At 44.2% G+C, this 24,576-nt stretch overlaps 1 protein-coding gene and 2 long non-coding RNA genes across 4 annotated transcripts in view; 1 reads left to right on the forward strand and 2 right to left on the reverse strand.

The window, feature by feature from the left end:
• Positions 1-2,518: 2,518 nt before the first annotated feature.
• LOC144698296 (uncharacterized) overlaps positions 2,519-24,576 on the reverse strand; it is an 869,665-nt gene continuing 847,607 nt past the window's right edge. For both annotated transcript variants that reach the window (XR_013580490.1, XR_013580491.1), the window contains exon 3: positions 2,519-2,999. This is a non-coding gene — a long non-coding RNA (uncharacterized LOC144698296). The remainder of the gene's footprint in view (positions 3,000-24,576) is intronic.
• Positions 10,888-12,289, forward strand: LOC144698277 (uncharacterized). Its single transcript, XM_078570246.1, has one exon. The coding sequence runs from the start codon at positions 11,180-11,182 to the stop codon at positions 12,020-12,022; it is 843 nt and encodes a 280-aa protein (XP_078426372.1). The 5' UTR covers positions 10,888-11,179; the 3' UTR covers positions 12,023-12,289.
• On the reverse strand, positions 16,720-20,684 carry LOC144698300 (uncharacterized). Its single transcript, XR_013580495.1, has 2 exons — positions 20,557-20,684; positions 16,720-17,165 (listed from the first exon to the last, which is right to left on the reverse strand). It is a non-coding gene; the product is annotated as an uncharacterized LOC144698300 (long non-coding RNA).

Consider the following 24,576-nt stretch of genomic DNA (forward strand, 5'->3'; position numbering starts at 1 on the left):
AATTTCAATTTACATCTTGCAGTATCCTGGGATGCATCTCATCTGGTCCTGGCGACTTAACAACTTTAAGTATAGATAACAAATTCAATACATCCTCTTTCCCGATTTTAAACTCATCTAGTGTCCGAATTACTTCGGAGTTTTACCATGGACTGGGTAGCATCTTCTTCCTTGCTAAAGACAGGTGCAAAGTATTAATTTAATACCTCAGCTATATGTCTGCCCCCTTGTGTAAATTCCCTTTTTGCCCCATATCAACCCTGGTCTGAAGCTTTGGAGCTCGAACATGGTATTTATTATTCTTCAGCCCCTATGCTAACAGAAACCCTACCCTCAATTCCCCAGGTTCAGACAAAGATTAACTGAGACACTGTCTCTAATGGCGGCCGGATTACCCACAATGCGGGGCGCCTCAGAATCCGCTCTATCTGCTGCAGGTTGTCCGGGTGAACGGCGCATGCTCGGAGTCTCCTGCTCTCTGCTTGAGGTTGGTGCCCGAGAGAAGCCGGAAGAGAGTGGAGAACAAAATAAAAACAGAATTACCTGGAAAAACTCAGCAAGTCTGGCAGCATCGGCGGAGAAGAAATCAGTCAACGTTTCGAGCCCTCATGGCCCTTCAGCAGAACTGAAGCATAGTTTCAACAAGGGAGAAATATAAATTGGTTTAAGGTGGGTGGGGGGGAAGAGACACATTGAGGGTGTGGTGTGAGCAGATAATCAAAAGATGTCAGAGACAAAAGGGTCAAAGAGGTGTTGAAGGTGGTGGTCTTTGTCTGAGAAAAGTGCTAATTAAGAATGCAAGACAGTATATTCAAAGTACAGCTCTAGTGGGGGTGGGGTGGAAAGACTAGAGCTGTACTTTGAATATCCTGTCTTGCATTCTTAATTAGCACTTTTCTCAGACAAAGACCACCACCTTCAACACCTCTTTGACCCTTTTGTCTCTGACATCTTTTGATTATCTGCTCACACCACACCCTCAATGTGTCTCTTCCCCCCCACCCACCTTAAACCAATTTATATTTCTCCCTTGTTGAAACTATGCTTCAGTTCTGCTGAAGGGCCATGAGGGCTCGAAACGTTGACTGATTTCTTCTCCGCCGATGCTGCCAGACTTGCTGAGTTTTTCCAGGTAATTCTGTTTTTATTTTGTTTTGGATTTCCAGCATCCGCAGTAGCTTTTAGCTTTTTGTTTTTATCTAGAGAGTGGAGAATGTTCATTGGTTCAGATTCGGCTCTGGGGCCGCCCTCGTGATTTGTAAACCCCGCCCCCGACACTGACCTCTCACGTGACAGCTCACAATGCCCGGCTGATTGATGGCAGCTGCGGGCCAATAGAAAGAGGGGGTGGGCCAGGAGAGACGAGTAGGAGAGGCTGGTCCTCCAACCAATCGGAGTGAATGAGGGGCGGGGCTTATCCCAGATCTCCCTCATTGACTGAAACCTTGCATCATTCTCTCAAACTCCAGTAGAAAACTGGACCTTTCTGTTTGTGACTTTAAACAGATGAAACCCTATGGGTGTGGAGTAGACATTTCAACATTTGTTACTGAAATGTGCGAACATGATAAAACAATGTACACACAATTCAAGGGCTGACTTCAAGGCATAAATGGGCAGACATGGAATGACACCATTAGAAAAAGAAGGTTCCCTAGTTTCAATAAATGAACCGACAGAAGGGTTTGGACAGGTTAGGGAGAAGGTTAATGCTGTTAATCATTCAGAACAATAGATGGAAACCAAGGCCAGTGAGAGAGGGGCCCACCGCGGACAGGTCGAGAAAGACCAGAATGGAAAGTTTACCTTTGTCACAGTCATATAGCTTTCAAAATAACTGTTCAGGAATTGTGGCGGGGCAGAAACCTGATTGGAGAGATTCAAACCTGGAGTTCAGAGAAAGATGGACACGGATTTGGGAGATTAAAAAATGTTGAAGTATTTTTCAAAGGAACGTGAGGCAGGGAATGGGGCGGCAGCATGAAAAGATGGAGAAGTGAAGAATTTGTTATTTTAATCCCAGTGGTAATGATGGAAGATTTAAAGGAGAGCGGGACAGTACTTGAAAAGAGAGAACTGTTGTGAATGTCAGTAGGCATGGGGAGGTTGTTTGGTCAATAGTTTAGTGGGAATAGGGTCGATGGAGCAGGTGGTGCACAGAGAGAGCACTGAGAGGGCATGAGGGGAGACGGGAGAGAAACTCGTGAAAAATGTGTGTTCAGGGCTTGGGCAAGTGGGATCTTAAGACACAGTTTGTCCCGTTGGGCCAGCGGAAGGGAGGGAAGCAGCAGAGGCAGCTGATTGGATTGTCTCAATCTTAGAAACAAAGAAGTTCCATGAGATCCTCACATTGTTGCTGGAGGTGAGGATGGAGGAGACAAGCGAGAGGGAGAGCCCTTCAAAAGGAACAAACTTGTGTTAAAGATATTAAAAAGACTCAACACACTGTGTTTAACGCAAAGCTGATTTATTTGAATTTTATCCAGAATCTATAACTGGGCTGGAGTTTATTAACACACTGCAATGAATATGCTTCAGACAACAATATCATTAGGAACTAAATCCAACCCAAGCAGTTACTTGTGAACTCGCTGGTGTCTCAGCAGGTGGGATGACCGAATGAATCCCTTCCCATACTCAGAACAGGTGAACTCCACCCCTGACTTTGAACTCACTGGTGTTTCAGTAGGTTGGATGAATCAGCAAATCCCTTTTCACACACAGTGCTGGTAAACGGCCTCTCCCCAGTGTGAACTCACTGGTGTGTCTGCAGATGGGATGACTGAGTGAATCCCTTCCCACACTCAGAGCAGGTGAACGGCCTCTCTCCAGTGTGAGTGCTTCAATGAATTTACAGCTGGGATGAGTAATTGAATCCCTTCCCACAGTTCCCACATTTCCATGGATTCTCTCCAGTGTAACTGTGGCTGTGGTTCGACAGGTCATTTGTTCGGCTGAAGCCTCGTCCACACACAGAACATGTATACGGTTTCTCCCCACTGTGAACAAGGCTTTTAACTTCCATGTTTAAAATTCGATGATCTTTGGGTTACAATAAATTGGGCAACACCGTCAGATCCTGATGTGATGTTGGGTTTGAGATTCCGGACTGCAAGCCCTGTGAAAGTAGTTTAAAACAGGCAAAGGGGAGTGAGAGAGAATCCACAAAAACACAAAGGCAGGTTACGAAATTGCGCTGAATGAATCTGGTAATTTTTGGGACTGGCACGAGGAAAAAGTGACAATGAAAGCTTTCAGACCCAATGGATTCATTAATGCCTATTAGGAAAGGGAACCCACCGACTGGACAGGGCCTACACAAAACCACAAAATCTAGGGGAGGAAAGAGAGGGAGATGGGAGAGCCAGGGCGTGGAGGAGAGGGATGTTACTCATCTGCAACTCTACCAGAGCTTTGGCAGAATCTCCCAAACCCGCAACATCTACCAGCTAGAAGGACCAGGGTAGCAGGTGTCTGTGAACATAATCACCTCCAAGTCACAGACCGTCCTGACTTGACTGACATTCAGTACTGGATGAACAGAAATTTCCTCCATTTAAATATTGGGAAGACTGAAGCCATTGTCTTCAGTCCCAGCTACAATCTCCGCTCCCTAACCATCAATGCCATCCATCTCTCTGACAAATTTGAGACTGAACCAGACTATTCAACAATCAATTTTACATCATGAACTCACTCCTCCATCCCCACCCCCTTTCCGATTCCTCTTATATTTTCCAATAATTTATATAGATTTTTCTTTTCCCACCTATTTCCATTATTTTGAAATGTATTTCCATCTATTGTTTTATCTCTACCTTTTAGCCTATTTCGATCCCTTCCCTTCACTCCACCCCACCCCCACTAGGGCTTATCTGTAACTTGCTTGTCCTGTTTTCTACCCTTAATTAGCACATTCCTTAGATAATATCACCACCTTCAACACCTCTTTGTCCTTTTGTCTATGGCATCTTTTGGTTATCTCCACCTATCACTGGCCCTGTATCCAGCTCTACCTGTCCCACTCCCCACCACCACCCCCGCCCCATTAAACCAGCTTATATTTCACCTCTTTTCTATTTTTACTTAGTTCTTTTGAAGAGTCATACGGACTCGAAACGTTAACTGTGTTCCTCTCCGCAGATGCTGCCAGACCTGCTGAGTTTTTCCAGGTATTTTTATTTTTGTTTCAGACTATTCACTATCTTGGTCTCATATTTCACCCCAAGCTGAGCCTCTAACTACATATCACCAAGACCGCCTATTTGCACCTCAGTAACTTTGCCAAACTTCACACCTGCCTCAGCTCATCTGCTGCTGAAACTCATCCTTTCCTTTGTTCCCGCTAAACTGGACTATTACGAGCTATCCACATAAAGATGGGGTCATTTAAAACTCCGCTTCCCTTGTCCTGACTCGCACTAAGACTCATTCATCCAACACCCCTGTGCTCACTGAGCTACATCGGCTTCTCGTTAGGCAGCTTCGCAATGTTCAAATTCTCATCCTTGTTCTCAAATCCTTCTGTGACCTCACCCTCACTATCTCTATAATATCCTCCAATCTACATCCCTCCCAGATATCTGGAGTCATTTAATTCAGGCCTTCTGAGGATCCCTGATTTTAATTGATCCACCATTAGCGACCGAGCCTTCAGCTGCCCAGGCCATAAACTCTGAAATATTCTCCTTAGACCTCTCTGCCTCCCTCTCATCCTTTAAGACTCTCCTTATAACCTACTTCTTTGACCAAGCCTCTGATCATCTGCCCTTATGCCTGCTTGTGTGACTTAGTGTTAAATATTGCAACATAATATTCCTGTGAAACACATTGGAAGGTTTTATTCTATCCAGGGTGCTATATAAATACAAGTTGTCCTTGATGATTTGGATATATATCATCGCTGAGTGGAAATCCTATACCTCCTTACCAAACAGCATTGTGGGAGCACTTTCACCACAGTGACTGCAGTGGTTCAGGAAGAAGGCCCACCAACACCTGACCAACAGACAACTGGGGATAGACAATATCTGCTGGTCTTGTTAGTGATGCCCAAATCCCAAGAATGGAGTTAACAAAAAACCTCGGTTGTTTCTCTCTCCACAGTTGCTGTCAGACCAGGTGAGTTTTTTTTCCAGCATTTTCTGTTTTGATTTCAGACTTCCAGCATCCCCAATATTTTGATTTTATCCGAATTGGTCTGCCTGTGTTTCTAAACTCAGTCCTATAAAACAATGAAACGAAAGCAAAACTCTGCAATGTTGGATCTGAAATGAAAGTATAAAAGACTTCAAATATCCAGCTTGTCAGGCAGCATAAGCCGATTAAGAAATAGAGCTAGGGGCTCAGGTCACTGACCTGCCTGCAAACTGCACGAAAACAGTCAGCGGCAGCCGATGAATAATAGCGGCCAAAGTTCCCACAATGCTATAGGCCCAGAAACCGCTCTATCTAAAAGTTGTTTATTTTCTTATCGAAGGTCGGTTGTCGCAATCTGCGGGTGGTAACAATGGCGCAGTGAGAGGTAAGAAGGTGAAGAACTGCAGTAAATTACAGGAATAATTAAACAGACTTGCAGACTACACGGAGAAATGGAAAATTAAATTCAAAATAGTGAAACGAAGGCGGGTTTGGGTCCCTGCTGATGGAGATAGACCGTATTCGATCCCGCGGTGCATTCAGGGTAGGATGATACGCCATTATTACAGAAGAATTAAGCCGCGTTTCTGCGCTTGCGCACCCACACCAATGCCGAAACTAACAAAATAACTCTGAAGAAGAGTCATACGGACACGAAACGTTAACTCTGTCTTTCTCTCCACAGATGCTGATAGACTTGCTGAGTGTTTCCAGCATTTTCTGCTTTTGTTGCCAAAACTAACAACCTTCCCGCATCCAAAATCACTGGAACCTGCAGCCTGGAACTGGGAGTGGGAGAAGCGGGAAGAATGAGGAGAAACAATATAATCTGACACTCATAACAACCTCCAATCCAACTCCATTCCCGGGATAGTGAGACAGAGTTTAGAAACACTCACCAACATGACTCCAGTGAAACATCCACGAGGAAAGGGGGAACATTGACTGTGCCTGCTCTGATATAGCCCCAGACCTGTCACTCAAATCCCCAACTCCGCCCAGTTCACAGCTCAACCTATCAGCTTGCAGCTTCCTGCACCTTGACCCCCACCCGGCCCAGGTGTGGGACAATCCAAGGTGAGTCGTTTGTGTCACCAGGAGAGTGGGGGAGGGGTGACCTCCCGCCCTGTGCTGTGTCCAAAATGGACTCTTCCTCCCCTCCCCCAGGGCCCTATAAACACTGTATGCAGATGGCTGATGGACTTTGGGGATCCTCACTAACCTGCACAGGTACATTATCCTGCACATCCCCTCCCCAACTCACCCCCCCACCCCCATTCACCATGTCAACAAGTTGCTTTTCTTTCTTTCTGCTCCCTTGTTGCGTAAACATCTTGTTTCATACAAGTTTTGTTTAAGACTTGTTTAATCTTTTTTAATTGCAGGGATACGGGGCAAAGGCAGGGACGTGACATTAGGTAAATTGTTCCTTCAGGGGGCTAACACAGACACGACCAACCGAGTGGCCCCCTTTTGTGCTGCAATATTCTATGATTCTCTGATGTGTCTATTCCGCTGCTCCATTCCCAGTGATTCCCACCTTCTGCTATTGTCTCTGGCACCCTGTTTAACCAAGTAATTCCTTCCCTTTCCCCTGCTCACCCTGTGCAGTGTGTGCCAGATTTCTTCCGGACACCTCCTCCCACCTCCACCCCGGGCCCTTTAACCATCAGCAGCTTTCTGCTTGTAGTTTAAATTTACAGAATTGCAGGATTTAGCTTCAAACTCGCCTTCAATGACTGCAGCAAATCTGATAATGCTTGCTCCTCACACCAGGATAGTTTATTTTGTATAAAGTCAGACCAAAAATGCAGTTACTGTCCTCAAGCTTCTTCTTTTGATGCTCACAGGACCCGAATATAAAACAGTGAACGTTCTCCCCCTAGACTGAATATAAAATAGTGAACATTCTCCCCCCAGACCCAAATATAAAGTAAAGTATTGAGACTGGAGTGTCATGAGGCCCAGACATTTGTTGTCGATGTGACAAATTAATTTGGGACAATCTCTACCTTTACAAACTCTCACAGTCTACAATCCCGTCATGAAACTGAGAATGCTGGAAATCCTCAGCAGATTTGCATCTGTGGACAGAGAAACAGAGTTAATGTGACAACTCTGTGACCTTTCATCTGAACTGCGCATGGGTAGAAATGTAACAGTTCATTACCAGATCAAAAGGAGGCACTTTACAGACTTGGAGAATCAAAATTGAGTTCAACAATTTTCTATCATAATCTCTGCCCCCATTTTGTTTCTTGTTTCTTTGCGTCCTTGTTTTCCTTTCTCATTTCTCTTATTTTCTTTACTTTGCAATCAGACGGTTGTGATGGTGCCATTCACGCCTCATATCGACACATCTTTTGTGTTTTCACTTGTCCCATTACCACTCCCTTTGACCCTGCATCATGAAACCTAATCTCTCTCGCCCTGCAGCCTTTCAGAGACCTTTCCTTCTGTTCTTCCCACCTCCCCGCTTTCACTTGCTCTCAGACCTGAAACGTCAATTCTGTTTCTCTCTCCAGAGACTCTTCCAGACCTGCTGAGTGTTTCCAGTTTTTAATGTTTTCATTTCATAATTTAAGCATTCAGTACTGTTCGTTTCTCCATTCCAAGCACTCTGACTGACACTTATTAATAATTCAATTCATTTAATCATATTTAATGATTTTTTATCAGTACTTTGTCTTGAAATCTGATTAATTATTGAGCTATTTATCAGTATCTTCAAATGTTGTTACAATTTCATCACTTCTCGCCTTTTCCTCACACTTCCTCTCACTAATATTAAATCCTTACTAATCTTAAATGGAAGGATCACCCCAGCACTGACAGATCAGTCAGTTTCACCTCGACGTGGGAAAGCATTTGGAAGCAGCAATTCAAGCCAAAATTAAGTTATTTGTACAATTGTGGGTTAATTAAAGCCAGCATGGATTGGTTCAGGACAAATCGTGTTGGACTAAATTGCTTGAGTTTTATTGATGAGGCAACAGAGAATGTTGATGAGGGTAACACAATTGATGTGCACATGAATTTCTAAAAGGCATTTGATACAGTACCAAGTAACAGGCTTGTCAATAAAGTTAAAGACCACGGGGCAGAGGCAGCATTGGCTGAGCGGCAGGAAACAACACACATGGAGAATGATTGTTTTTTCAGATTGAGGAAAAGTAGACAGTGGTATCACAAGGAATCAGTGTTAAGACCACTGATTTCTTGATATATGTTAATGACCTAGACTTGTGTCTGCAGGGCAAAATTTCAAAATTTGAAAACGAAACCAAATTTTCAAGTTGTGTTCACAGTGAGGAGGATAGTGAGAAACTTTAAGAGGACATAGAGAAGATGGTGGAATGGGCAGACAAGTTGCAAATAAAATTTAATTCAGAGAGGTATGAAGTGATTCATTTTGTGAGAAAGAACGAGGAGAGACAATAGAAAATAAAGGATACAAGTGTAAAATGGTGCAGGAGCAGTTGAACCTGGGGCTTTATGTGCAGAAATCATTGAAGGTAACAGGGCAGGCTGAGAAAGCAGTGAATAAATCACACAGAATCATGGGCTTTATGAATAGAGGAATTAAGTATAAAAACAACCAAGTTAGAATAAACTTCAATAAAACATTGGCTTGGCACCAGGCACAGGATTGGGTCCAATTCTGAGCACCTCACCACAGGAAGAATGTGATTCATTAGAGAGTGTGCAGAAAAGATTCACGAGAGATGAGGAACTTCAATTAGGTTAAGTGAAGTTGGGTTTGTTTTCCTTGGAAGAGGAACCATTGTCTTGCATATTTTCTGGACTTTCTGTCTTCACTTCCTTCTGAATTTGTAGCCATTCAGTGGCGCGGGTGTTAAAAACTTTCTTTCATGGCATTTGGGCAAGGCCAGCATTTGCTGCCCATCCCCAACTGCCCTTGAAGCAAGTGGCTTGCCACATCACTTCAGAGGGCCATTCAGAGTCAAACACATTTTGGTGGATCTGGAGTCACATGTAGGCCATGTAAGGATGGCAGATTCCCTTCTCTAAAAGGCATTAGTGAACCAGATTTGTTTTTTAAAATGATAACCGACAATGGTTTCATTGTCACCCTTACTGAGGCTAGCTTTAAATTCCAGATTTATTAATTGAATTTAAATTGAACCAGCTGCTGTGGTGGGACGTGAACCAAAGTCCCTAGAGTATTCGCTGGCCTTCTAGATTACTGGTTTAGTGACATCAGCACGATGCCACCGCACCCCAATATGTATATATTTTTAAATTATTTTGTAAGTAGTTTAATATTAGTCATTATTTTGTTTCATGTGGTTTCTAATATGAGTTTCAGACAGTTCTGTGCCAAGTGGACGAGGTGTTTAAAGGTCATTCATTTCTCCCTTTGCATGTTAATGTTCAGTCAAGACACAGAGAATAATGTCCTCCTCATTAAGTATCAATGGCACTTAAATGGACAATTCCCACCGCCCTTCTTTTGGGTGCATAGGTGATCTATACATTCAGGTTACTGCATAATTTGATTGCTAATTTTATTGAGTGCCCCAAATTTTAATTTACTGCCCCAATCACTACATCGTAGCACAAAATGACCATTTCTCATTAGGCAGGCAATGGCAAAGCTTTTTCCCAGCATTCTCCGCGATGGTGAATGTGACCTATCCAGGCCGCTAGCGAGCGGTGCGCAGGCGCAGTGCCGGACAGTGTTTGAAGCATGCGCAGTGTCAGTGATACCGATGGGGTGAGAAGTTCTTCGGTCTCCTCTGTAGCCGGTGAGGTTGTAGATACGCGACGGGAGCAATGGAGCCGGCGGCTGGTCGGGAAGGTTTTTAAACACCTGGTGAAGGCCTCAAACCCCGAGCAGAGACCTGCAGGTCCTGGGTTTGCAGCTCCGGGGCTTTTAACCGAGACTAGACGCAGATTAACGGCCGCCATCTTGTTTCAGAGGGGAGCAGGGCGCATGGGCGCAGGGCTTGATGACGCCACAGTGGGCGGGGCTTCAGCGTGTCTGTTCCCAACCGGGTCCAAGTGCCCGGGATAATACCTAAACTGGACAATAGGTTTTTCAGCAGCTTTACCCACTTTCAGGCGACAGGTGATGTTTGAAGCGGAGAGAATTTCACGGGCCTTGTATATATTCAGAGCGAGAGGTTGCAGCCCCTGTATAGTTACCTGAAAGGGATGATCCTCAACCTTTGGTGACACTGCTGTCCCATTCTCCGAATCTTTGTCTGGCCAGTGCGGAGGGGGAGTGGGTAAGTCAGAGAATCTTCTCCTGAAACTGTTCATGGGCCAGGTTGAAACATGAATTTGTAGATCCAGGATGGGTGACACACATGGGGGTGGTCACACTGGCTGCCAATCTCTCTTCCATGGTCTTGTCCGTGCCCGGGTGTCCCTGGAGAGGGAACATGCGGTGTCCATCGGTACGCTTGATACCTCCCACATCCAGTGGGCACCTCAGGGTACAGAGTGTCTCGTAGACACTGGAAAAAAACATTCTGCTTCAGTTCTGAAGGTACCCTTTGCTTTTATTGGGACTTTGTTGCTGATTTGAGCTTCTTTTAGTTTGATTGGACCACATGTTTGGGGAAAGAATGTCCCAAAGAAACTTGAATTGTCTGTTTTGAATTTCTATCCTGTACTTACAGTGATGGTTTTTGTAAACTCCTTTTACAAGGGAGAAGAGCGAGATGATTTGCAGATGGGAAACTCAAACCAAACATCACATCAAGATCTGTCCGCGTCACTCGATTCATTAAAACTTAAATATCATTGGACATTGACTGTGAAAGGAGATATATTTGTCTGTTCCGTCTGTGGGTAAAGATTTGAAACATCACTGTGACTGGAAAAGCACCGAAACACACACACACAGTGAGTGTGTTCCAGTGAACTGACTGTAGAAGGAGCTTTAACCTGTTACACCACCTGAAACAAAGATTTCACCATGCACAGCAGGGAGAAACTGTGCAAGTGTACTGTGTGTGGACAAGAATTCAACTGATCATCCAACCTGGAGAGGCACAGGAACATCGACACCATGGAGAAACCGTGGAACTGCGGGGATTGTGGGAAGAGATTCAGATCCCCCTCTGAGCTGGAAACTCATCGACGCATTCACACTGGGGAGAGACCATTTATCTGTTGCGATTGTGGGAAGGGATTTGCTCGACTAACTAACCTCACTTCACACCAACTTGTTCATTCAGACATGAGACCTTTTAAATGTTGTGACTGTGAGAAGAGCTTTAAAAGCAAAAAGAATCTGCTAATACACCAGCGAGTTCACACTGGGGAGTGGCCATTCACCTGCTTTGACTGTGGGAAGGGATTCGCTCAGTTATCCAACCTGCTGCGACACCAGAAAGTTCACACCGGAGAGAGGCCGTTCACCTGCTCCAAGTGTGGGAAGGGATTCACTCAGTTAAGTACCCTCACTTCACATCAACTTGTTCACTCTGATATGAGACCTTTTAAATGTTCTGACTGTGAAAATTGCTTTAAAAGCAGAAAGATTCTGTTGATACACCAGAGAATTCACACTGGGGAGAAACCATTCACCTGCTCCAAGTGTGGGAAGCGATTCACTCAACTAACCCAGCTCACTTCACATCAGCGTGTTCACTCTGAAAAGAGACCTTTTAGATGTTCTTACTGTGTGAAAAGCTATAAAAGTAAAGTGGATCTGCTGACACACCAGCGAGTTCACACTGGAGAATGGCCATTCACGTGTTCCATGTGTGGGATGGGATTCATTCATCCATCCCTCCGGCTGAAACACCAGCGAGTTCACATTGGAGAGAGGCCATTCACCTGCTCCGCGTGTGGGAAGGGATTCAGTCATTCATCCACCCTGCAGACACACCAGTGTATTCACAAGTGACTGCAGGGGTTGGATTCTGCTGTTAATCACATCCAGGACTGCACCATGTTCATTCTGACAGTTGGGGTTTGTTTTTACTGATGTTAATAATCCCGGTAACTGGGCTGGAGTTTAATATTCTGGATAAAGGTTAAATAAATCAGCTTAGTGTCAAATACACAGTGCTCGAGTCCATGATTTCTCTAAGAAAAGAGGAGACTGATTGATGTTCTGTTAATGACTTTTCTGGCCTTGGTCCTTCTCTCCTTTGTTAATGGAAGATGTGCATTTATATCGCACCTTTCACAGCTTCAGGATGTTCCAAAGTGCTTTACAGGCAGTGAAGTCTTTTTGAAGTGTAGTCCCTGTGTAATGTGGGAAATGCATGTTGGACCAGCCGTGAGCTTGGTCCAAACCATGGAGTCCCTCATCTTGCAGGAAATCCACCCCAGCCACAAAGACGAGGTTCTGATGGCACCGCCCCGGGTGTCTCAATGGGATCCACGAGGTCGCTGGACAGAACACGTCACCCAACAGTGATTAATCCCAAACAGCAGACCCCCAAAAGGGACTGGCGAGGAGTTTCCCCACTCACAGACCACAATGGGACTGGCGAAGAGTTCGTGTCTCATGGTTTTGATCCCCGGAAAAGCAAAAATAAGCCGTGCGAGGCCATGAAGACCCCGACACCAACAATAAACTGGTCCTGTGTGGGTCAAGACTCCAGATACAGGGTGACAGAGAAACACAAACAACAAACTGGTCCTGTGTGGGTCAAGACTCCGGGTACAGGGTGACAGAGAAACACTAACAACAAACTGGTCCTGTGTGGGTCAAGACTCCGGGTTCAGAGTGACAGAGAAACACAAACAACAAACTGGGCCTGTGTGGGTCAAGACTCCGGGTACAGGGTGACAGAGAAACACAAACAACAAACTGGTCCTGTGTGGGTCAAGACTCCGGGTACAGGGTGACAGAGAAACACTAACAACAAACTGGTCCTGTGTGGGTCAAGACTCCGGGTTCAGAGTGACAGAGAAACACAAACAACAAACTGGGCCTGTGTGGGTCAAGACTCCGGGTACAGGGTGACAGAGAAACACAAACAACAAACTGGTCCTGTGTGGGTCAAGACTCCGGGTACAGGGTGACAGAGAAACACTAACAACAAACTGGTCCTGTGTGGGTCAAGACTCCGGGTTCAGAGTGACAGAGAAACACAAACAACAAACTGGGCCTGTGTGGGTCAAGACTCCGGGTACAGGGTGACAGAGAAACACAAACAACAAACTGGGCCTGTGTGGGTCAAGACTCCGGGTACAGGGTGACAGAGAAATGCAAATGCCAATATGGATCGTCCAGCTCACCAACCACAACACCCGGGTGGAGACCTACCCAAGAAAGAGGGGAATTGAACAATCACAAGACCCCTCAGTACAAGCCAGAAAAACAGAATCTGGAAACTTAACCACACAAAACCAATCATTACTCTGTAATCACTGGGTGGATGAAATATTTAAACTAGAAAGTGTCCAAGCCATAGAAAAGGAGTGCCTTAATCTGAATCAAACAATTATTCACATTGCCAAATCATTTAAACCCACAATAATACCAGATAAGTTCCGAAACAGAGGCTGCATTTTTTAGTCGTGTGAAATAACAAATCCGGACAAACTGAGAGAAATTCCATAGAAAAATCACACAAGACGACTTTTCTGATTACTCAATTTCAGATAGGCCACCTCCACCGCACAGATCAGATTGGATTCCTCCAGAGAATGAAATGAACACTGAAATATCTAACTTCATCAAAGCAACTCAGGAATCGAGAGAATCCCTGATGTAAAGGATAAACAAAACCTCATGAGGAGAGAATGACAAGCGATCAGAGAATTAAAAGTCAATACAGATATTGTCATAAAACCAGCAGACAAAGGCAGTAACATAGATATGGACAGACAACAAAACCTTATTGAAGCAAACAGACAACTCAACAAGACAGATTACTGCACCAAGTGAACTAAGTCCATGTATCAACAGAGACAAAAATAAGTTAAGGACAGACTAACAGAACTTAAAGATTCCAACTACATGAATCGAAAACAGATGGAATACCTAAAGGGACAGCAGCCACAACCAAGGACATTTTACAAAATACATAAGCACCTGGACACCTGATGGTATCATGAGAAATCCTCCAAATTTCAATCATTACAGGCTGTGGCAGTGAATCATACAGAATGGCAGAACACACTGATTCATTTTTGAACCCCACCCCCCAGCTCAATATTACCCCAATTACATTAAGGATACTTACCGCTCAGAAAAATCCCTCACCACACCCTCCCAACAGCACACTCTTCACAATGGAAATTGAGAGTTTGGAAAGCAACATAGAAACAGAGGGATTGCAGTCATCCAAAACATCTTGAATAAATTTCCACAATCTCATAGACCAGGCAAAGGCATAATCTGATTATTACATCTGAGACTAACAAAAAACAACTTTGAATTCAGATGGAGAATACAATCTTCAAATTAAAGATATAGCCACTCGCAAAAAATTTGCACACCCCTGCCCCTCCCCCCATGCTAATATATAAATGTGTGGGGGATGGGAAGAGAGTGTTTTCAAAGAATGTTCCAAGCTTCCATTATGTTATTACAGATTTCTAGATGATACGTGAGGAGTTTGGTCCCACACGGAGACAGAACTGGAGGCATCTGTACAAACAATCACTAGCAGACTATCAAAATCAAAGTTACAGCAATGATAAGAAATGTGAACTTATCTGTCTCTCTGTGATGTTTTCTGGCTGGAGACTGAGGACGAGGAGTCCCAGCATTCCCTGTGAGTTCCAGCACGTGTCCAGAGTGGGACAGGCAGCACGAGCTCAGAAGAGATTGAACCATTGGGAGGTGTGCAGTTGTTGAGGCAATCTGAGTCAGAGCAGCTTTGAGGGATGTGAGAGGCTAGATTCTTGAAAGTGGAGACCCTTGTGAGGGAGACAGAGTTTTGACGAGATTGTGTGACTCACAGTGAACACTGACATCTGGTTGGATTGCTGAGAAATCAGTTGGATCTGTCTTGGTTGTCTGCCATTTAGTGTGCAGTGCATTATGTTTGACCACAGTTGCCTGTTACTTCATATTTTTGTCATGTTAATTCTGAATGTTAGAGTATAAGATAGATATTGCCAATTGTTTTACTTTTCTGACTTTGTATAATAAAGTTTAACTTGTTTGTTTAAAACCGTGGAAGCTTGTAATTTTATTCTCTTAGTCAGTACTTGGGATTTCAAATATTGTCTACTTTAAACAAAAAGTTACTGGTCCCTAACCAGATTGAAACAATAAAAACAGAAATAAAATTAATTTCTTAAACACCACAGAGTTCAAACTAACACAAGACGATAACACAAAACAAATTGGCAACAAAGGTTTTCTTCAAACCACCAGACACGCGCACCCTATTACATACCAAACGACACCATGCTAAACACACCTTCCATGGATTAGTGAATTCACAACTGCTGTGAATCCATGGTATTTGTACAGAACAGGTAGATTTAACAGTGTAGTCAATACCTTATTCACTGCGTTGTAGCAGAGGAGATACGCAAAAAGGTTCCTTAAACATATCAAATCCAATTTTTGGAAAGAATTAAACAACCCTCCAAGATTAAATAGATTAGGCCCTGAAAATACCACTTATTATGGGATATTGCAATAAGATCCCACATATAAAGAAAGTAATTGAAATGAATTTTGAAAACCTAAATGAAGGAATTGACTCACTAAACCAAAAAATAACAGCCTTTAGAAGGAATAAAAACCGAAAGGATCTTTTTGTTAGCAGCAAGGTGAGCACACAAACCACACCAAATTGTGGGAATAGAAACTGTATAACATTCAAGCACTTAAAAGTCCTGAAAACAAGACAAAAATTCAACACAGGGAAAACACCCCTTTAAACCACAGAATCACATGTGAACAACAATGTTGTCTATATAATCCGCTGTAAACATTGCAAAATCTGATACATGGGAGAGACAAGGAACAGATTAAGAACTAGACTCACATCGTGACATTAGAAGGAAAAAAGAACAGGAAGCCATCAACAAACATTTTATTGAATATGGACCAGACCCTTTGGAAATGACAAGACTGGAAACAAATCTAAATTGGTTTACATTGCAAAGGAAGAGCAAAGAGGGACAGTGGATTCCAAATTTAGTAACAAATTGTCACCAAAAGGCTTAAATTATAGAAAAAAAAATGTTGATACAAGAAAACTGTAAATATTTTCATTAACTTGAATGATTTGCATTCTGGGAGGTCTGGTGAGATGGGAAAGAGCTATTCACACATCCAGGGAAACCACTGTCAATGAGTTTACTCTTGTGGAAATGCGCCTTGGATTTCAAATGTTGTCACATATCTGGGTAGGTCCTTTTACAATTTACTTGAAGCCTTCTAGAAGCTTGGCAAATATTGCAGTTGTGAAAGGTCAGGTGACCTTTAGCAGCTTTTTTTAAGGTTCCTTGTGCCCATTTAAAAGAAATATTAGCTTGTTTTTACAAAATCTACCACATCACAACTTTACATTTGTGACAAGATTCTGCCTCTTCCAGTCCTTTAAGTGGGTGACTTAAGCTCTGGCTCAATCCCACACTTCGCTCTAATTCTGCCAAATAACACAACTCACAACAACAAAACATCTTTCATGATTTTATTAGTCATTTTCAATGTTTCAGATGTGAATGTGGTCGTGTGGTTGAGCAGTGTATGGTACTGGAGTTAGGATCTTGTCTCTTTGGAGGTGTGGGTTTGAATCCCACCACTGCTAAAGTTTTGGGTGGTTTGCTCTGCTAGGTTGTTCCAGAAAGTGCTTCATGTGGGCAAGGGGCAGCTGAGCTGTGCAGTGTTTCATTCTGGTTGGAAGAATGAGGAGAGACAGAGACAGTAAATGACAGGTGACCAGGAAAGGGTGGGGGAAGGGCACAGAGTGGACGGACTGAATACCATTTCTCTGTAACACCCCTTATCCATTCTATCATCCTTCCCAAGTAGTTGTGGCCGAGTGGTTAAGGCGATGGGTTTAAAATCCAGTGGGTTCTCCTCACGCAGGTTGGAAACCTGTCAACTCCTCTTCACATCATTACTGATTATAACCAATCACAGAATTAATTATCAGTTAAATGGAATAAAAACCATCCAAATTCCCTGTGTTTCTTATTTCCATTCATGCCAAACATTCATTAAATCTGCAGTCTGAAATGGAACAATAATTGGTCAGGTTGGTGCCATCCTTGTTTTCTGGCTGTTTGTCTCTCCTTAGGACTCTGTCACTGTCAGTGTATATGTCTGTACGTGTTCCTCTGTGTGGGTCAATGCGGTTCAGTTCCCTGACGGGGTGAATATATTTTTACCATCACAAATTTAATTCACATCTGTTGTGTAGCTTCATAATCAAATGTTCCAGAGAAAAAAATATCAGGGTGAAATATACAAGAGGAGTTTGTCTCTTTCTATGTATGGACTACTACAACAACAACTTATATTTATATCGCAGTTCAACATAAACATCCCACAGGAGAATTATGTAACAAAATATGACACTGACCCACATAAGGAGACATTAGGCCAGATGGCCAAAAACTTGGTCAAAGAGGTAGGTTTTAAGAAGGGTCTTGAAGGAGGAAAGTGAGATAGAGAGGCGGAGAGGTTTAGGGAGGGAATTCGAGAGCTTGAGACCTTTGTAACTGATACCACGGTCACCAATGGTGGAGCAACTCTGATTGGGAATCTACAAGGGGCCAGAATTAGAGGAGCAGAGATATCGTGGGGTTTGAGAAGGACACAGAGATAAGGAGGGCGAGGGCATATAGGGATTTGAACACAAGGATGAGAATTTTAAAATAAAGACATTTCTTGACTCAGAGCCAATATGGGTCAGCAAGTACGTGGGAGATAGAGGATTGGTACTTGCCATGAGTTAAGAGATGGGCAGCAGTTTTGGATGAACTCAATTTATGGAGGGTAGAAAATTAGGTCAAAAACTAACAAGCAGAACTTCAAATGTAGTAATCTCTGGATTATTCCCAGGGCCACGTGCAAGTAAGTACAGAAATAGGAGGATAAGACAGATGAATGTGTGGCTGGAAAGATGATGCAGGAGGGAGGGCTTTAGATTCCTGGGACACTGGGACTGGCTCTGGTGAAGATGGCATCTGTACAAGCCGGATGGGCTGCACCTGAACAGAGCTGGGACTGAGTTCCCGGCAGGGTGTTTTACTAGTGCCACTGGGGTGGGGGCTTTAAACTAACTTGGCAGGGGTGTGGGAACCAGGAGACAGCATTAGAGAGGAATATCAGGGTGCACAAAATACGGGGAGAGACCGATAGCACGAGAAAATGGAATCATTAGTTAACAGTTGGAGTCGGAGTAAGGGAGAAAGTCATAAAGACTAAATCAGGGTTAGTGTGCATGTTTGTGAATGCATGGAATATAGTAAATAAGATTGGGGAGTTACAAGTGCAGATTGCCATGTGGAAATATGATGTTGTGGCGATAACAGAAACCTGCCTCAAGGAAGAGCAAGACAGGGTGTTAAATATTCCCGGGTATAAGATGTTCAGAAAAGATAGAAAAGGTGGAAGGGTGGCAGTATTGGTTAAAGGGAGCGTTGTAATGCTGGAGAAAGAGGATGTCCCAGAGGGTTCAAGGACAGAATCAATTTGGCTAGAGCTAAGGAACAAATAAGGTGCAATTACGTTCTTCGGTGTCTATAGACCACTGGGAAGCATGCTGAGGAACAAATCTTCAGGGAAATGCAGACATCATAGAGTTATTATAATGGGGGACTTTAATTACCCGAACGTAGACTGGGACAATGGTCGTGTCAAGGGTGGAGAGGGCCAAGAGTTCCTAGAGTGTGTTCAGGTGAATTTTCTACAGCAAGGTGTGTCCAGTCCAACAAGAAAGGATGCACTGTTGGGCCTGATTCTTGGAAATGAGGTGGGCCTGATTCTTGGAAACGAGGTGGGCCAAGTAGATCAAGTGTCAGTGGGGGAACATTTAGGAGACAGTGATCATTGTATAGTAAGATTTAGGATGATGTTAGAAAAGGACAATGTGCAATTCAGAATAGGAATTATTAACTGGGGGAGAGCAGACTTCAATGGGGCAAGAACGGAGCTGGGTTGGTTAGACTAGAACCAAAGGTTGGTGGGAAAAACTGCAGCTGAACAATGGGCTACCTTCAAAGAAGAAATGGTTCATGCACAGTCAAGGTATAATTCCTTCAAAGGGAAAGGTAGGGAAAACAAATCTAGAGCTGACTGGATGAAAAAGGAGATAGAAATCAAGATTAAGTAGAAAAAGTGTGCTTATGACAGGTGTCAGGTAGAAAATACAATAGAGAACAAAGCTGAATACAGAAGGTTCAGAGGGGAGTTGAGAAAGCAAATAAGAGAAACAGAGGGATCATGAGAAAAGACTGGTAGCCAAGACAAAGGGGAATACCAAAGTCTCCTATTGAGACAAAAATAGTAAGAGGATGGTCAAAGGAAAATAGGACTGATCAGGGACTAAAAAGGGGATTTGCCCAGGGAGGCAATAGGCATGGCTGAGGTGTTAAATGAATACTTTGCACCTGTCTTTACCAAGGAAGCAGATGCTACCAAGGCCACGGTGATAGAGGAGGAAACTTTGTCACTAAAAGGATTCAAAATTGATAAGGACGAAGTGTTGGATAAACTGTCGGTACTTAAGGTTGTCAAGGCACCGGGACTGGATAAGATGCAACCAAAGATATTGAAGGAAGTAAGAGTGGAAATTGCAAGGGCATTGGCCATAATCTTTCAGTCTTCCCTAGGCTCAGAGGAGGTTCCAGCGGACTGGAGAATTGCAAACATTATGCCTTTGTTCAAAAAAGGTTGTAAGGATAAGCCCAGCAATTACAGACTAATCAGTTTAACTTCAGTGGTTGGGAAGCTTCTAGAGATAATTATACAGGATAGAATTAGCAGTCACATGGAAAATTGTGGGTTGATGAGGCAGAGCAAGCATGGATTTCAAAAGGGGAAATCATGTTTAACTAACTTGCTGGAGTTTTTTGAAGAGGTAACAGAGAGGGTTGATGAGGTTAATGCTGTTGATGTGGTGCACACAGACTTTCAAAAGGCATTTGATACAGTGCCACACAACAGACTTGTAAGAAAACTTATTACTCATGGAATAAAAGGGACAGTGGCAACGTGGATACAAAATTGGATGAGTAATAGGAAACAGAGGGTAATGGCCAATGGATATTTTTTGGGCTTGAGGAAGGTTTGTAGCATCTGCGGCTTCTGTGCTGTAATAATTCTGTGATTCTGTGATTGACACATCACCTATCCTGCCATTCTTAATGTGTTTTAAATAATTACTCAATTATATTAATCACCTATTTATAATGCTTTCTAATATATTTATTAACTTTCCCTGCAATTTGAATACTATTTTAAACCTTAAGAATAGAATAGGCCTTAACCACACACCAGTTACTCACCAAACAGCTAGCTCCTTTCCCTGTAGTAGAGCAAGAACCAATTCCAACAGTGTGAGAAAGATAAAAAAAGGAAATGAACATCTCCTCCCTCCACTTCACTGAACTCCCCCTCTCACCAAACTCCAAGTATGTACTCATTTGCCTTAGCTGCTCTGAAGAGGCCTGTGTATATAGCCAACTGAACAGGGGCTAGAAAGACCAGATTCAACCAGTTAGCGAATTAACTACTCAGCTCTCACAACAGAGAGTGAATTTACCCTGTCTAAACTGCAAGAAAACAAGAACTTAGCCTGCTTACATAGCACTTTCCTGTTACTACTAAGGGAGTAAAGGTTATCGGGGGTAGGCTCCTTGTAGAGTTGAAGCCACAATCAGATCAGCCATGATCTTATTGATTGGCTGAGCAGGCTCAAGGGGTCGAATGGCCTACTCCTGCTCTTAATTAATATGTTTCATACAGCACGTTTGATACAGAGCTGATTTATTTGACTTATATTCACAATATTAACCCCGATAATTGGGCTTAAGTTTATTATCAGCAGAAACAGACCTCAGTGAACATGATTCAGTCCTGGATGTGATTAACAACAAAATCCAATCACTGTAGTTACTTGTGAACTCGCTGGTGTGTCAGCAGGTGAGATGACTGAGTGAATCCCTTCCCACACTTGGAGCAGGTGAATGGTCTCTCCCCAGTGTGAATTCGCTGGTGCCTCAGCAGGGTGGATGAGATAGCGAATCCCTTCCCACACTCAGAGCAGGTGAACGGTCTCTCCCCAGTGTGAACTCGCTGATGTGTCAGCAGGTAGGATGACTGAGTGAATCCCTTCCCACACTCGGAGCAAGTGAACGGTTTCTCCCTAGTGTGAACTCGCCGATGTGTCAGCAGATGGAATGACTGAGTGAATCTCTTCCCACACTCGGAACAGGTGAACGGCCTCTCCCCAGTGTGAACTCGCTGGTGTACAGTGAGGTTAGATGATCGCCTGAACCCAACCCCACAGTGAGAACACCTGAATGGTCTCTCGTCAGTGTGAACACATTGGTGGAACATCACTTCCCCAGAACTTTTAAAACACTTCCCACAGTCTGAGCATTTAAAAGGTCTCTCGTCAGTGTGAAGAAGCTGATGGGACATCAGGTCTCTGGAGCTTTTATAGCACTTCCCGCAGTCTGGACATTTAAAAGGTCTCTCCCCACTGTGAGTTCGCTGATGTTTCAGCAAGTGGGATGACTGAATGAATCTCTTTCCACACTCGGAGCAGGTGAACAGCCTCTGGCTAGTGTGAATTTCCAGGTGATTCCGCAGGTTGGATGAATCAATGAATCCCTTCCCACAGGCAGGGCAGGTGAATGGCCTCTCCCCAGTATGAACTCGCTGGTGTGTCAGCAGGTGGGAGGAGGTAGTGAATCCCTTCCCACACTCAGGGCAGGTGAACGGTCTCTCCCCAGTGTAACTGCGCCGATGTCTCTCCAGGTCAGATGGATAATTGAATTCTTTTCCACAGTCTCCACATTTCCATGGTTTCTCCCCATTGTAACTGCATTTATGTTCTGACAGGTCAGGTGATCGGTTGAAGCCTCGTCCACACACAGAACACGTGTACGGTTTCTCCCCACTGTGAACGGTGCTTTTTCCTTCCATGTTCAAAATCCAACGACATTCAGGTTACGATAAATTGGGTGACTCCATCAAATCCTGATGTGATGTTTGGATTGAGTTTCCCGACTGCAAATCCTCCCCTTCTAATCCCCTGTGGAACTGATTTAAAACAGAAAAAAGGGAATGAGGGAGAACCCACAAAAACACAAAGGCAGGTTGTGAAATTGAGCTGAATGAATCAGGTAATTTGTGGGGCCGGCACAGGGAAAAGGGACTGTTAAAGCTGATGGATTGTCATAAAAACCCAACTGGTTCACTAATGTCCTTCAGGGAAGGGAACCTGCCACCCAGTCTGGGTATAAGCAAAACTCTGGCTTCTATGGGAAGAGAGAAAGAAAGAGAGAGAGATAGAGGTGGGAGAGGTATCGGGTAAAGCAGAGGGATTTTATATATCTGGAACTTGACCAGAACTTTGACAGAATTTCCCAAACCCTCAACCTCCACCACCTAGAAGGACCAGGGTAGCAGGTGTATCTGAACATCATCACCTCCAAGTTCCCCTCCAAGTCACACACTGTCCTGACTTGTCTGACATCCAGTACTAAATGAGCAGAAATTTCCTCCATTTAAATATTGGGGAGATTGAAGCCATTGTCCTCAGTCCCCGCTACAAACTCCACTCCCTAGGCACCTGCTCCATCCCTCTCCATGACAACTGTCTGAGACTGAACCAGACTGTTCACAAACATGGTGAAATATTTCAACCCAAGATGAGCTTCCAACCACATATCCACATCATCACCAAGACCGCCTATTTCCACCTCAGTAACATCGCCCAACTCCAGCCCAGTCTCAGCTCATCTGCTGCTGAAACTCTCACCCATTCCTTTGTTACCTCTAGACTTAACTATCCTAACGCACTCCCAGTCGGCCTCCCACATTCAGCCTCCCTGTAATCTTGAGGTCATCCAAAACTGTGCTGCTCGTGTGCTTACTCGCACCAAGTCTTGTTCACCCATCACCCGTGTGCTCACTGACCAACAAAGGGTTGGGGTTAAGGAGAACCTAAATTATAAGCTTCTGATTCTTTCAAATCCCTCCATGGTCTCACCCCTCCCTATCTCTGTAATCTGCTCCAGCCTCACAACCCTCTGAGATATCGTCACTTCCTCTAATTCCATATTCCTGACTTGAAATTTTAATTGCTCCAGATTTGATCACAACAGCTGCACATTGCCCCTAAAAAGATGGCGGACACATGTGCACACTGCTGCACATCACCCCCACGAGGGAGGAGCTGATGGATTAATGGCACTGTCACTACACGAGTAATCCAGAGGCCCAGGTTCGAATCCCACAGCAGATGTTGGAATTTGAATTTAATAAAAACCTAATTCAAAGGCTAATGATGACCATGAAACTATTGTTGTAAAAACCCATCTGGTTCGCTCATGCCCTTCAGGGAAGGAAATCTGTTGTCCTTACCTGGTCTGGCCTAGATGTGACTCCAGAGCCACAGCAATGTGTGGTTGACTCTGAAATGGCCAAGCGAGACACTCAATTGTATTAAACCACCACTGAGTCACAAAAAAGGAATGAAACTGGACGGACCACCCAGCATCGACCTAGGCACCTGAAACGACAACGGCAAATCTCAGCCCCTGTCGACCCTGTAAAGTCCTCCTTACTAACATCTGGGGGTGAGTGCCGAAATAGCTGTCTCACAGACTAGTCATAAAACAGCCCAACGTAGTCATCCTCACGGAATCATATCTTACAGATAATGTCCCAGACTCCACCATCGCCATCCCTGGGTAAGTCCTGTCCCACCGGCAGGTCAGACCCAGCAGAGTTGGCAGCACAGTGGTATACAGTCGGGAAGGAGTTGCCCTGGGGTCCTCAGCATCAACTCCGGACCCGACGAAGTCTCATGGCATCAGGTCAAACATGGGCAAAGAAACCTCCCGCCGATTGCCACATACTGCCCTCCCTCAGCTGATGAATCAGTGTTCCTCCATGTTGAACACTACTTGGAGGAAGCACTGAAGGTGGAAAGGACACAGAAAGTACTCTGGGTGAGGGACATCAATGACCATCACCAAGAGTGGCTCGGTAGCACCACTACTGACCGAGCTGGCTGAGTCCTAAATGACATAGGCGGTGAGGGAACCAACAAGAGGGAAAAACGCACTTGACCTCTTCCTCCCCAACCTGCCTGTCACAGATGCATCTGTCCATGACAGCATCAGTAGGAGTGACCACTGCACAGTAGTTGTGGGGATGAAGTCCTTCCTTCACATTGAGGATACCCTCCATTGTGCTGTGTGGCACAACCACTGTGCAAAATGAGATAGGTTTTGAACAGATCTAGCAACTTAAAACTGGGCATCCAATAGGTGCTGTGGGCCATCAGTAGC

This window comes from Cetorhinus maximus, chromosome 23, assembly GCF_964194155.1.
Source record: "Cetorhinus maximus chromosome 23, sCetMax3.hap1.1, whole genome shotgun sequence".
NCBI lineage: Eukaryota > Metazoa > Chordata > Chondrichthyes > Lamniformes > Cetorhinidae > Cetorhinus > Cetorhinus maximus.